This window comes from Belonocnema kinseyi, chromosome 4 (assembly GCF_010883055.1).
Source record: "Belonocnema kinseyi isolate 2016_QV_RU_SX_M_011 chromosome 4, B_treatae_v1, whole genome shotgun sequence".
In the NCBI taxonomy this organism is placed as follows: Eukaryota; Metazoa; Arthropoda; class Insecta; order Hymenoptera; family Cynipidae; genus Belonocnema; species Belonocnema kinseyi.
In genome coordinates this window covers 61,839,422-61,854,137 of record NC_046660.1, presented here as the reverse complement: position 1 = coordinate 61,854,137, position 14,716 = coordinate 61,839,422, and the positions used below count along the sequence as shown (strand labels likewise).

The window sequence follows — 14,716 nt, the reverse complement described above, 5'->3', positions numbered from 1 at the left end:
GTTCTCTTGAAATATTAATTTACTACCAAAAAAGACAAGAATTCTCAACCCAACTGTTGAACTTTCAATTCAACTAGATTATTTTTGTTTAAAAGGAATTTTTAACAAAATATCTTAATTTTAACAAAATAATTCAATTTGAATAAAAACTTGAACTCTTACTTAAAAAAAAAACTATTTCCGAACAAAAATGGAATATGTAAATTTTCAATAAATTATTAGAATAGTTTTTCAACAAACCTGTTCAATTTCCAAACTTCAAATTTTGAATAGTCAACTAAAAATTTCATTGTTTTTAAACAAGAAGATTAATTTTATAAAAAAGAAAACCGAATTTTTAATAAATTTCAAAAATTCTCAACTAAAAAGTTGAATTTTCAACTAAAAAAGATGAATTTTTAAACAAAAAGGTTCATTTACCATAAAAAAATAAGAATTTTGAATAAAATTAATCAATTTATTTATTTGATATTATATATAATAGAATTCAAGAGTTCTCTTAAAATATTAATTTACTACAAAAAAAAAAACGATTTTTTAACAAAACTCAAGAATTCTCAACTAAAAAGTTGAAGATTAATTTAAAAAAAAAAATAATTTTTATCAAAAAAGTTTAATTTTAACAAAAAGTTGAATTCTTACTTAAAAAAGAACAATTTTTGAATTAAAATGGAGTATGGAAATTTTCAATAAATTACTAGAATAATTTTTCGACAAAAAAAAGGTATTTTCAACAAAACAGTTCAATTTTCAACTAAAGTTATGAATGTTTCCTAAAATTTTTAATCGTTCAACCAAAAATTGCATTATTTTTAAACAAAAAGTTTAATTTTGTAACGAAGAAAACCACAGTTTTAATAAATTTGAAGAGTTCTCTTGAAATATTAATTTACTGCCAAAAAAATACGATTTTTTAACAAAACTCAAGAATTCTGAACTAAAAAGTTGAAGATTAATTTAAAAAAATAAGTTTTCAACAAAACAGTTCAATTTCCAACTAAAGTGATGAATTTCTAACTAAAATTTTGAATCGTTTAATCAAAAGTAGCATTATTTCTAAACAAAAAGTTTAATTTTATAACGAAGAAAACCAAAGTTTTAATAAATTTGAAGAGTTCTTAATTAAAAAGTTGAATTAAAAAAAAATAATTTTGAAACAATAATTTACCGCCAAAAATGACAAGAACTATCAACCCAAAAGTTGAATTTTCAATTGAACTAGATTAATGGAAAAAAATGAGTCTTTAACAAAATAGTTTAATTTTAACAAAAAGTTGATTTCTTACTTAAAAAACACAATTTTTGAACAAAAATGGAATATGTAAATTTTCAATAAATTATCAAAATAATTTTTCAACAAAAAAGGTAATTTTCAACAGAAAGTTCAATTTCCAACCAAAGTGATGATTTTTTAACTAAAATTTTGAATAGTCAAACAAAAATTGCATTATTTTTAAACAAAAAGTTGAATTTTATAACGAAGAAAACAAAGTTTTAATAAATTTGAAGAATTCTCAACTAAAAAGTTGAATTTTTAACTAAAAAAGATGAATTATTAAACAATAATTAACTGCCAAAAATGACAAGAACTATCAACCAAAAAGTTGAATTTTCAACTGAAAAAGAAGAATTTTTTAACAAAAAGATTCATTTACTATCTAAAAATACGAATTTATAAAAAAATTCATTTACTTATTTATTTAATATTATATATAATAAAATTCCAGAGTTCTCTTGAAATATTAATTTATTACCAAAAAAGACAAGAACTCTCTACCCAAAAGATTAAATAAAAAAAAAACGAATTTTTAACAAAATAATTTAATATTCACAAAAAGTTGAATTTTTACTTAAAAAAGGACTATTTTCGAACAAAAATGAAATAGGCATTTCAATTACCAAAGTAATTTTCCAACCCAAAAAAAAGGAATTTTCAACAAACAAGTTCAATTTCCAACCAAAAAGATGATTTTTTTAATCAAAATTTTGAATCTTTAACCAAAAATTGCATTTTTAAGAAAGTACGTCAACTTAAAAATCTAGTTGTTAAATTTTTAACCAAAAAGATTAATTTTTTAACGAAAGAAAATGTTAACACATTTCAGGGATTCTCAACCAAAAAGTTCAATTTTAAACTAAAAAGATGAATTTTAAAACATAAAGATTAAATTGCTACTAAAATAAACGAATTTTTAATGAAATTTAAGAATTATGAACCAAACAGTTGAATTTTTAAGAAAAAAATTATTTTTTATTTTTAAAGAAATTGTTCAATTTTCAAACCCAGTTGTTAATTTTTTAACCCAAAAGATGAATTTAAAAAAAGAATCATTTTCTTAAAAAAAAATAGGAATTTTCAACCAAAAAGTTGAATTTTCAACTAAAAAAGATGAATTTTGAAACAAAAATATTAATTTACTAACAAAACAGATGTCATTTTAACAGAATTCAAGTATGTTTAAACAAAAATATTATTTTACTAACAAAAAAGAAAAGAACGCTCAACCCACCAAATTGAATTTTCAACTAAAGAGATTAAAAAAAAAAAAAACGAATTTTTATCAAAATAGTTAAATTTTAACAAAAATTTTAATTCTTTTAAAAAACAACGTTTTCAACCAAAAATGGAATATGTAAATTTTCAATTACCAAAATAATTTTTCATAACAAAAAAAGAATTTTCAACAAAACAGTTCAGTTTTAAACCAAAGAGATTAGTTTTTTAACTAATATTTTGAATCATGAACCAAAAAATTTATTTTCAACTAAAAAATGGATTTTTAAACAAAAATATTAATTTACTAAAAAAAGACGAAATTTTAATCAAATTAAATATTTTCAACAAAAAAGTTGAAGTTTAAAATAGAAAAGATTCATTTTTAAACAAAAAGATTAATTTTCTGCCAGAAAAGACATAAACTCTCAATCCAAAAGTTGAATTTTCAACTAATCTAGAATTAAAAAAAAAAAAAATTTTGATAAAAATAGTTCCATTTTAACCAAAAATGGAATAGGTATAATTTTCAATTCCCAAAGTAATTTTCCAATACAAAAAAAGGAATTAGATGTTTCAAACAAAAAGATTAATATACTACCAAAAAAACCGAATTTTTAACAAAATTCAAGAATCCTGAACCAAAAAGTTGAATTTTCAACTAAAAAATATGTTTTTAAACAAAAAGATTAATTTACTACCAAAAAGGATGAATTTTTAATTAAAAAAATTCAAGAATTCTCATCCAAAAAGTTGAATTTTCAACTAAACAGATAAAATTTTGAACAAAAAGATTAATTTTTCTACCAAAAACATTTACCATCTGCAAACTTACCTGTGGGCCAATTTGGATGGTTTTTTAAAGCCGATTAAATTTCATAGAAGGTTGTCGAGTCTGATTTTTAATTTAGTTTTTAAATTTTTTTTACAAATAAATAAATATGACGAAACAAATTACAATTTTTTCTATTTGACGTTCCCGGTGCTCGTCAATAATAGGAAAATGGTGGTAATCGCCGATGTTTAATAGATTTACATTATGTAAAGATAATCCGTCGTGATACAATAAACAAAAAATTTTTATGAACAAATTTTGGTTGAAAATGTATTTTCTATAATTTAAAATAATTTAACCTTTTTTCAAATTATATTGCAAGAAATATGAATGAAAACAATGTTTTAATGAAAAAAATTATCTTTATACTTCTTGTTAATGTTATAAACAAATTGAATAAACAAATGCATTATTCAGGCATTTGCCGTCAGAAAAATTAATTTTTTTTCGCTGTCAATTTTTTAAAATTAGGAACCTCATGATAATTTCAGAAAAATGCATAATTTGTTGATAAATTTTATGATATTTTTAAACAAATTTAATAAACAAATGCATTATTTAGCCATTTGTCGTCAGAATTTTTTTTTTCTTTGTCAATTTTTAAAAATTAGGAACCTCATGATAATTTCAGAAAAATGCATAATTTGTTGATAAATTTTATGATATTTTTAAACAAATTTAATAAAAAAATGCATTATTTAGCCATTTGTCGTCAGAAAAATTTTTTTTTTTTCTTTGTCAATTTTTTAAAATTAGGAACCTCATGATAATTTCAGAAAAATTTAGAATTTTTTGATAAATTTTATGATTTTTTTAAAACAAATTTAATAAACAAATGCATTATTCAGGCATTTGTCGTCAGAAAAATTCATTTTTTTCGCTGTCAATTTTTAAAAATTAGGAATCTCATGATAATTTCAGAAAAATTCAGAATTTGTTGATAAATTTTATGATGTTTTTAAAAAATTTAATAAACTAATGCATTATTTGGGCATATGTCGACGGAAAACTGTTTTTTTTCAATGTCAGTCCTTTTAATTTGGAAACTTTACGATAATTTCAGTAACATTCATAATTAGTTGATTAATTTTGTGTTTTTGTTGAACAAATTTAATTGAAAAATGCATTATTCGGGCATTTGTTGACCTAAAAACTCGCTTCTCTTCCAAGTCAGTCCTTTTAATGCATTTGTCTATTAAATTTGTTTAAAAAAATATAATGAAATTTATCAAATAATGATGGATGTTGCTAAAATTATCATGAAGTTCCCAATTAAAAGGAGTGACATTGAATAAAACGAATTTTTCCGTCGATAAGTGCTCGAATAATGGATTTTTAAATTAAATTTGTTTAATAAATCATAAAATTCATCAACAAATTATGAATCTTCTAAAATTATCATGAGGTTCTTAATTTTTTAAAATTGACATAGAAAAAAACGAATTTTTCTGACGACAAATGCCTGAATAATGTATTTGTAATGTATTTGTTATTCATTTATAACAAAATTGAGAAACTGAATTCAAAATTAGACTCGACAAAAATTTCTTCGAAATTTCATCAGCTTTAAAGAAAAACATTAAAATCGGTTTATGGACGATCCCTAATATAAATCTACTTTTACCAATTAAGAATTATTGTTTATTATTTTTATTATTATTATAATTATTGTTTATTAAATTTCATATTAGAATAAAATAAAATAAGTAAACTCTCGACAAAATTCCCTGACTTTAAAAAAATCCCTGTCATCCAGGTGTTTCCAGGTGTATAAAAATTCCCTGACAATGGGGATGTTGCATGAAATGAGATAAAAAGATATTTTGATTCTTCATTTACTCATTATTTCATTCGAAGAAGGAAGAATTTTTTATTGAATTAGAAACATGTTTTTTTGTAAATAAAGTTTGAATATTACTGCCGCTCGCGGCATTTTCCGCCAAATGCTTAGATTGGCTATATCTTTGTGACGCAATTCTTCGCGGGAAAATTCAAATTACCAAAATTATGAAAAATAAAAAATAAAGTAAAAATGGTTTTGTTAACATGAATATAAAAGTATAAATGTCTCTAAATGGCTCTCATACATTATTATTAAATAATAATTACAAATAAAAGAATTGAAATAGCCTGTCCAAATAGCTTCTGCCCATTGCCAACGTGCTTGTATGTTTTGCGCTAAATGAATACAAATTTCATTCGAATCTTTATCCTTGGTTCGGCTTTTATTTTAGAAACCTTGTTTTTAGCGTTTGTAGGCATTGATAGGTTAGCTTAGATAATCAGCTCGATCAGCTGTCAAGTAGAAAACCGTGGCGGCCGTGAAACCTGATTGGTCATAATTTTGAACACTTATATGGTGGCTAAACTGGCCTCATTGGCGCTCAGTTGTATACCTAACTGACGTCACATCGGTTTGAATGTGACCAAATAGACGTAAAATAGAAATTTGTTTATGGATTATAAAGCTAAAAAAAATGTTCTGTTTTCTCCATAACGTTATTCGCTGCTTTAAGTTTCTAAAAATATCTTCATTTCATGCAACATCCCCATTCCAGATTTTCCAGGTAGGGTAGAAAGCCGTGGCGGCCGTAAAACCTGATTGGTCATAATTTTGAAAAGTTACATGGCTGCTAAACTGGCCTCATTGGTGATCAGTTGTATACCTTAGTGACGTCACATCGGGTTGAATGTGACCAAATAGACGTAAAATAGAAATTTATTTATGAATTAGAAACCTAAACAAATTTTCTGTTTTCTCCATAACGTTATTCACTGCTTCAAGTTTCTAAAAATATCTTCATTTCATGCAACATCCCCATTCCAGATTTTCCAGGTAGGGTAGAAAACCGTGGCGACCGTAAAACTTGAGTGGTCATAATTTTGAAAAGTTACATGGCGGCTAAACTGGCCTCATTGGTGCTCAGTTGTATACCTTAGTGACGTCACATCGGTTTGAATGTGATCAAATAGACGTAAAATAGAATTTTTTTATGAATTAGAAACCTAAACAAATTTTCTGTTTTCTCCATAACGTTATTCACTGCTTCAAGTTTCTAAAAATATCTTCATTTCATGCAACATCCCCATTCCAGATTTTCCAGGTAGGGTGGACATCCTGCTAAATATCAGAAACTAAATGACCTTTTACTCTTGACAGATCTACAAAATTCAGCAGTTCCGCAGGAACTTGTTACCCATTGAAAACTGGATGTCCTTCAACGTGAACAGTGATGTGGAGCAGTTGACTGAAAAACTGGGTTCAATCACTCTGGATAATCCAGGATCAATTGGAGATCGAAGACCTGTGAAAGGTCGTGGTGATTGTTCAGGTTCAGTCTCACCAACTGGAGACAAACCTCTAATTCCCGTTCCTGGAGGAAATGCCGTTTCAGGCAACAGTTCTCCAGTTATTGTCTGGACGGAATGGTACCGACCTCCTAAACACTACACGAGGATTCTTGGCTTCACTGGTCATCCAGCTGATAGTCTCTGCAGACCCTGGGGTGTCGCTTGCGATAAATTTGGTCATGTTATCGTATCAGATAGGTCGAATCATAGAATTCAGATTTATGGAGAGGACGGTTCTTTTGTGAGGAGGTTTGGAAAACAAGGCAGGTTGCAGGGCGAGTTTGACAGACCTGCAGGAGTCGCTGTTGATGCGCAGCGTCGAATCGTGGTGGCTGATAAGGATAATCATCGAATTCAGGTTGGTGTTAATAAATTAACCCTTGATAACAAATTTTATAGGAAATTTAAGCCTACACGGAGAAAAAGATATCGCCCAATGATATTACACGACTTCTGTATTGAAATAAAGCGGAATATGATAACGATATTATAATGCACTAACATCGCTTGACCACTACTAAAACCCTCGTATATATAGGTAATATAATAAAATAAGAATATAATGTAAAATCTTGCAATGTACGATATCACGATTTTACGCTATTATAATGTAATAAGTACGATATATAGCGCAGGAATTACGGTAAATATTGCAATTCTTGCGATATCGTTTTCTCCGTGTATATGGATTTTCCTATATTGAATTTCTTTTCATTTATTCGCCATTTTAGAAAAAATATTATAGAAAATAAAAAAATCGTTATAAGAACTGTATAATAGGGTGGCTCAAAAATGCTTTTTTAAAAGGGCAAAGGCCCCCCCCCCCATTTAATTCTAAATCCGAAAAAACAAATGCCCAAATTTAGCTTATACAGAAAAATGTAGTGGTTAAATTTTTTATGTTTCTGGCATAAAATTCCTTAAAATTATATAATTTTTAAATGCATTGATTGATTCTTAAATTTAGAGCACTTAAAATGATGACGTGGATTTATAATTTTGGAACTGAATCACAATTTTCTACATTCCTTAAATTTTCTGAATTCCTGGAATTTCTTAAAATTTCGGAATTCCTTCAATCATCTGCATTTCTTAAATTTTCTGAATTCTTTGAATCCCTTGAATTTTTAGAATTCCCTGAATTTTTTAAATTCTAAATTTCTATTATTCTTTCAAATTTAAAAAATTATTTTAACTGTTCTAATTCTCGGAATTATTTTAATTTTTCGGACTGAATTCCTTGGATTCTTTTAATTCCTTGTTTTGAATTCTCTTGAATCCCAGAATTATCTGAATTTCTTAAATTTTCAGAATTCCTTGATATATCTGAATTCTCTGAAATTGCATAATTCTCTAAATTATCTGAATTGTTTTCACTTTTCGAATTTCTTGAATTATCTAGATTTCTTGAATTATCTGGATTCCTGGAATTCTTTAAATTCCTTGTTGGAATTCTATGAAATTCAAAAATTCTCTGAAATCCCAGATTTCTCTGCATTTCTAGAATTTTCCGAATCTCTAGGATACTCTGAATTTCTAGATTTCTCTGAATTTGCTAAATTTTTGGAATTCCTTTAATTCTCTGAACTGCTTAAATTTTCTGAATTCCTTGTATTCCTTAAGTTTTCGTAATTCTTTGAATTATCTGCATTTTTAACTTTCTTAATTCTTTTATTCCTTGAATTCTCTGAACTTCTATAATTCTCTATATTTTTAAAAATATTTTAATTTTCGTAATTCTTTGAATTATTTTAATTTTTTGAACTGAATTCCTTAGATTCTTTTAAGCCCTTTTTCTAATTCCCGGGTATCCCAGAATTATCTAAATTTTTTTTATTTTCCGAATTCCTTGAATTATCTGAAATCTCTAAATTTTCCGAATTCTCTTAATTCCTTGAATTCTCTGAAATTCTATAATCCTCTGAATCCTGAATACTCTGAATTTCTATAATTCTCTAAATTTGTTGTATTTTTAAGGCTCCAAATTCTCCAGATTATATTAATTCTGCGTACTTCTTTAATTCTCTGGATTCCTTGGATTCTTCGAATTCTTTACTAAAATTATTCAAGTTCGTAGAATTCTCTGAATTGCTAGAATTTCCAGAATTCTCTAAATTACTAGAATTTTCTGCATTCCTACAATTTTCTAAATTTCTAGGATACTCTGAGTTCCTAAATTTCTTCGAATTAGTTAAATTTTTGGAATTCCTTCAATTCTCTGCATTCCTGTAAATTTACTGATTTCCTTGAATTTCTTAAATTTTCGTAATTCCTTGAATTATCTGCATTTTTTTATTTTTGTTAATTCCTTGTTCGAATTCTCGGGTATCCCAGAATTTTCTGAATTTTTAAAATTTTCGGAATTCCTTGAATTCTCTGAAGTCCTTGAATTATCTGAGTCTCTAAATTTTCTGAATACTCTGAATTCCTTGGATTCTCTTATGTTCTTTAATCCTCTGAATTTCTATAATTCTCTAAATAGTTCTAATTCTCGGAATTATTTTAATTTTTCGGACTGAATTCCTTGAATTCTTTTAATTTCTTGTTTGAATTCTCTAGAATCCCAGAATTATCTGAATTTCTTAAATTATCGGAATTCCTTGAAATATCTGAATTCTCAGAAATTTAATTATTCTCTCAATTTTTTTATATTCTTTTACAGCTACATATCCTCTGGATTATATTAATTCGGTGTAATTCTTTAATTATCTGGATTTCTTGGATTCTTCGAATTTCTTCTTTTTAAGTTCTAAATAGCATGAATGTTCGTAATTCACTAAATATTTTGAATTCCCGGAATTATCTCTGCCCTCTAGAATGATCTGAATTCCATTAATTTTTCGAATTCCTCCAATATCCTGAATTCCCTGAATTTATCTCAATTTCTTGAATTTTCTGAATTCCTTGGATTCTCTAAACTCCTTCAATTTTCTAAATACCTTTAATTATCGGCATTCTCTGAATTCTTTGAATTTCTAGGATTCTTTGAATTTCTAAATTTCTCTTAATTCTTTAAATTCTTTGAATTTTCTAAATTCCTCGAATTATCGGAAATCTCTGAATTCCTTGAATTCTTAGAATTATCTAAATTTTCTGAATTTCTATAATTCTCTGAAATTGCGTGATTCTCTAAATTATTTTAATTCTCCAACTTCTCTTAATTATTTTAATTTTGCGAACTTTTTGAATTATCTGGATTCCTTGATATCTTTAAATTCCTTGTTGGAATTCACTAAAATTCCAGAATTCTCTGAGTTCGTAGAATTCTCCGAGTTTCTAGAATTCTGAATTTCTTGAATTCCCAGAATTCTCCATATTACTAGAATTCCTTTAATCTCTTAAATTTTCGTATTTTCTTAAATTATCTGCATTTTTTAATTTTTTATTCTTTCAATTCCTTAAATTCTCTGAATTTCTATAATTCTCTAAATTTTTCAAAATATTTTATTTTCCTAATTCCCTGAATTATTGTAATTTTTCGAACTGAATTCCTTGGATTCTTCTAATTCCTTGTTTGAATTCTCGGGTATCCCAGAATTCTCTGAATTTGTTTAATTCTTTGAGTTCGTAGAATTCTCTGAATTTATAGAATTTTTTGCTTTTCTAGAATTCTCTGAATTTCTAGGATACTCTGGATTCCTAGATTTATCAGAATTTGTTAAATTTTCGGAATTTCTTCAGTTTTCTGCATTCCTTAAATTCTCTTTATTTCTTGAACTTCTTAAATTTTCGCAATTTCTTGAATTGTCTGCATTTTTTAATTTTTTCAGTTCTTTGAATTCTTCTAATTCCCTGAATTTTTATAATTTTCTAAATTTCTATAGTTTTCTCAATTGAAAAAAAATTTAATAATTCTAATTCACGGAATTATTTTAATTTTTCGGACTGAATTCCTTGAATTCTTTTAATTCCTTGTTTGAATTCTCTAGAATCCCAGAATGATCTGAATTTCTTAAATTATCGGAATTCCTTGAATTATCTGGATTCTCAGAAATTTAATAATTCTCTGAATTTCTATAATTCTATACATTTTTTATATTCTTTTACTCTCTGAATTTCTATAATTCTCTAAATTGTCTTAATTATCTGAATTATTTTAATTTTTCAAACTGAATTCCTTAGATTCCTTTAATTCCTTGTTTGAATTCTCTGGAATCCCAGAATTCTCTGAATCAAAAATGAATGAGGAAGATTTGAAATTAATTAATTTAACTTTGTATGGTTTTAAAGAAATTGATAGGACAAATTTTAGAAAAAAAATCGAATCATTTTAAAAGATACTTAGAAGTTCTGAAATTTTTTAAAAAATTTAAAATTTGAAAAAATGTGAAACAATATGTAAATGTTTCAAGACCTTAAAATAAAATTTTGAAACATTTTAAGGATTTTTAACTATTTAAAATAAAAATAACTGAACTCTTAATTTAAGAAGTGTTCAGCTTATAAAAAAAATGTAATCGTTCAATTTTTTATGTTTCTAGCATAGAAATTGCTTAAAACTATATAATTTTTATAGGCATTGATTGATTCTTAAATTTAGAGCATTTAAAATGATGACGTGGCTTTATATTTTTGGAACTGAATCTAAATCAGAATCTTTAAACTTAATTTAAAATTGATCATTTGAAAAGTGTTGGTAGCTTCCATTTTATACGTAGAAAATAATTGAGCATTTAAATACAACATTTTTTAAACCAAAAAATTTAAAAAGTTCAAAGTTCAAGAGTTCGACTTTGAGTGCTTTAATTTGCAGCTCAGTATTTATTACTTCAAATGGCCAAATTTTGGACATCAGAGTCCAATTTCTAAGTCTCATGGACCGTGAAAAATGTTTGCATCCCGGGAAATGACTGGGATTTTTTTGTCTTTTCCAGATCTTCACAATGGAAGGAACTTTTCTTCACACTTTTGGTGGAAAAGGTTCCAACCATGGTCAGTTCATCTATCCCTGGGACGTGGCTGTAAATTCCGAGTGCCAAATTGTCGTCTCCGACACGAGAAATAATAGAGTTCAGATGTTCAGTCCACAGGGAATTTTCCTCAAGTCTTTCGGGAGCCTAAGCGACCTGAAAACTCTGGATCTACCCCGTGGAGTTTGCTTCAATCCTGAAGGCAATGTTCTTGTCTCCGATTTCAACAACCATCGGATCATCGAAATCGATTCCGATTTCGTCTCCTCGAAAGTTGTCGTTCGCCAGAATGACAAACTCAAGCCAATCAGCAGACCTCAGGGTATCGCGGCTGATGACAAAGGTAACATTATCATTGTTGATTCGAGAAATCATCGGGTTCAGATTCGCAACAAGGCGGGTTTATTCAGGCGACACTTGGGATCCTATGGAACTTACTACAACCAAATGGATCGGCCTGCCGGAGTTGCTTTGACTGCAAGCGGCAGAATTGTCGTTGTTGATTTTGGCAATAATCGCGTCTTGATATTGTAAATATTAAACGATATCTTCCTAGAGAAAGTTTATAAATCGATAACTCTATGTTTCAAAAAAAACTCTCTTGGAGTGTACGTCGTAAACTTTAAAATTGTGTCGTTCGTTTACATTTTTAAAGAACCACTCGGTTTTTGCAGTTGATGTCTCTTGTTTTTGTTACACTTTATACGCGGAAAACAGGTAGTTTTAGCTGTTTTTAATTATTTTGAATTCATATTGAATTCCTTGCAATTCTTTGTATTATTTTGTACTATTTTTAATTATTTTTACTTCCATGAAATCTCTTGAATTTTTCGGAATTTGCTAAATTCTCCGAACTTATTGAATTTCCTGGATTCTCGGAACTTATTGAATTCCTGCAATTTTCTGCATTTCTCCAACTTCATGAATTCTTTGGATTCCCTAAATGCACTGTGTAGCGTGAAATCTTTGAATTCTCTAAGTTTTATGAATTCTTTACATATTCTGAATTCTCTCAATTCTTAAAAATTGGCGAATTCCTTGAATTTCCTAAAGGCTCTGAAGTTCCTGAATTTAAAAAAATCCTGGCATATTCTGAATTTCTGAAAGTGCTTGAATTCTGTGACTTTATTGAATTCCCTGGAAATCTCTGAATTCCCGAAAATCCTGGAATTTTTTAATATCCTGAAGTTCTTTGGATTTTCTGAATTTCTTGAATTCCCTGAATTCTTTAAATTCCTCACATTCACTGAATTCCTTGAATTCGATGAAGACGTTGAATTTCTTTACTTTTGATATTCGTGAATTCTCTATAATTCCTTTGAATTCTCTTATTTCCCCACATTTCTTGCATTTAGTTAATTCTCTGTACTTCTTAAATTCCCTGAAAATCTCGGAATGCCTTGAAATCCTTGAATTACTTCAATTTATTGAATTCATGGAATACTCGGAATTTCCCGAATTCCTCCTATATTCAAAATTTTCTAAATAGCATAAATATTTTTAATTTTCTGAATTTATCTAAATTTCTTGAATTCTCTGAATTTTTACGATTCTCTACATTTTCTGAAATTGCGTAATTCTTTAAAGTCTTCTAATTCTTCAAATTCTCCCAAATATTTTAATTTTCCGACCTTCTTAAATTATCTGCATTCTTTGATTTTTTTAAAATCCTTGTTGGAATTCTCGAAAATCCTAGAATTATCTGAGTTCATAGAATTCTTTAAAATAATAGAATTTCCAGAAATTTCGAAATAACTAGAATTCTCTGAATTTCTAGGATACTCCGAATTCCTAGATTTATCTGAATTCTCTGAAATTGAATAATTCTCTGAATTTATATAATTCTCTAAATTTTTTATATTCTTTTAAGGCTTCAAATTCTCTGGATTATATTAATTCTGTGTACTTTAATTATCTGGATTCGTTGGATTCTTCGAATTCCTGATTTTAATTCCCTGGAATACCTGAATTCCTTTAATTCTTTAAATTCCTTGAATCTTATGAATTCCTTGAATTATCTAAATTCTCTGAATTCCTTGAATTTTTAGAATTCTCTCAATTTTCTGAATCTCTATAATTCTCCGAAATTGCATAATTCTCTAAATATTTTAATCCACCAAATTCTCTTAATTATTTAAATTTTGCGTACTTCTTGATTTATCTAGATTCCTTGGATTTTTGAAATTCCTTGCTGGAATTCTCTGAAATCCCAGAGTTCTCGGAGTTTGTAGAAATCTTTGAAATTCTAGAATTTCCAGCAATTTCGAAATTACTAGAATTCTCTAAATTCCTTCAATTCTCTACATTCCTTACATTTTCTAAATTCCTGGAATTTCTTAAATTTTCGGAATTCCTTGAATTATCTGAATTCTCTGAATTTTAATAATTCACTGAATTTCTATAATTCTCTAAATTTTGTATATTCTTTTAAGGCTCCAAATTTTCTGGATTATATGAATTTTATTTACTTCTTTAATTATCTTAATGCCTTAGATTCATCCAATTCTCTAAATTAATAGAATTCTCTAAATTAATAGAATTCTCTGAATTTCTATGATACTCTGAATTCCTAAATTTATCTTAATTTGTTAAATTTTCGAAATTCCCTTAATTCTCTGCATTCCTTGAATTTTCTGAATTCCTTGTATTTCTTAAGTTTTCGTAATTCTTTGAATTATCTGCATTTTTTAACTTTCTTAATTCTTTTATTCCTTGAATTCTCTGAATTTCTATAATTCTCTAAATCTATATAATTCTCTAAACTGTCCTAATTCTCTAAATTATTTTAATTTTTCGAACTGAATTTTTAGATTCTTTTAATTCCTTGTATCAATTCTTTGGAATCGCAGAATTTTCGAATTTCTTAAATTTCTTGAATTATGTGAATACTCTAAATTTTCTGAGTACTCTCAATACTTTGGATTCTCTGAATTTTTATAATTCTCTGAATTTCTATTATTACACGATTAAGCCATTTCCCTTTCGGGGTAGGCGTGACTCACTCGGCAGGGGAAAGGAGTAGTGTGTGGAAGGGATAGAGATTTTTCAGATTGATCCAGAATTCTCGTGCTATTTAAGTAAATAACACGTTCGTGATTTTCTTAATTCTTTATATTCTTTTACGTC

At 27.1% G+C, this 14,716-nt stretch overlaps 1 protein-coding gene across 3 annotated transcripts in view; it reads left to right on the top strand.

Annotated features, from left to right (window-relative positions):
- Positions 1–12,618, top strand: part of LOC117171394 (E3 ubiquitin-protein ligase TRIM71-like) — a 41,647-nt gene extending 29,029 nt beyond the window's left edge. For all 3 annotated transcript variants that reach the window (XM_033358667.1, XM_033358666.1, XM_033358665.1), the window contains exons 6-7: positions 6,490–7,038; positions 11,555–12,618. In XM_033358667.1, coding sequence (XP_033214558.1) covers positions 6,490–7,038; positions 11,555–12,124 — 1,119 coding nt within the window. In that variant the 3' untranslated portion in view covers positions 12,125–12,618. The remainder of the gene's footprint in view (positions 1–6,489; positions 7,039–11,554) is intronic.
- Positions 12,619–14,716: the final 2,098 nt, after the last annotated feature.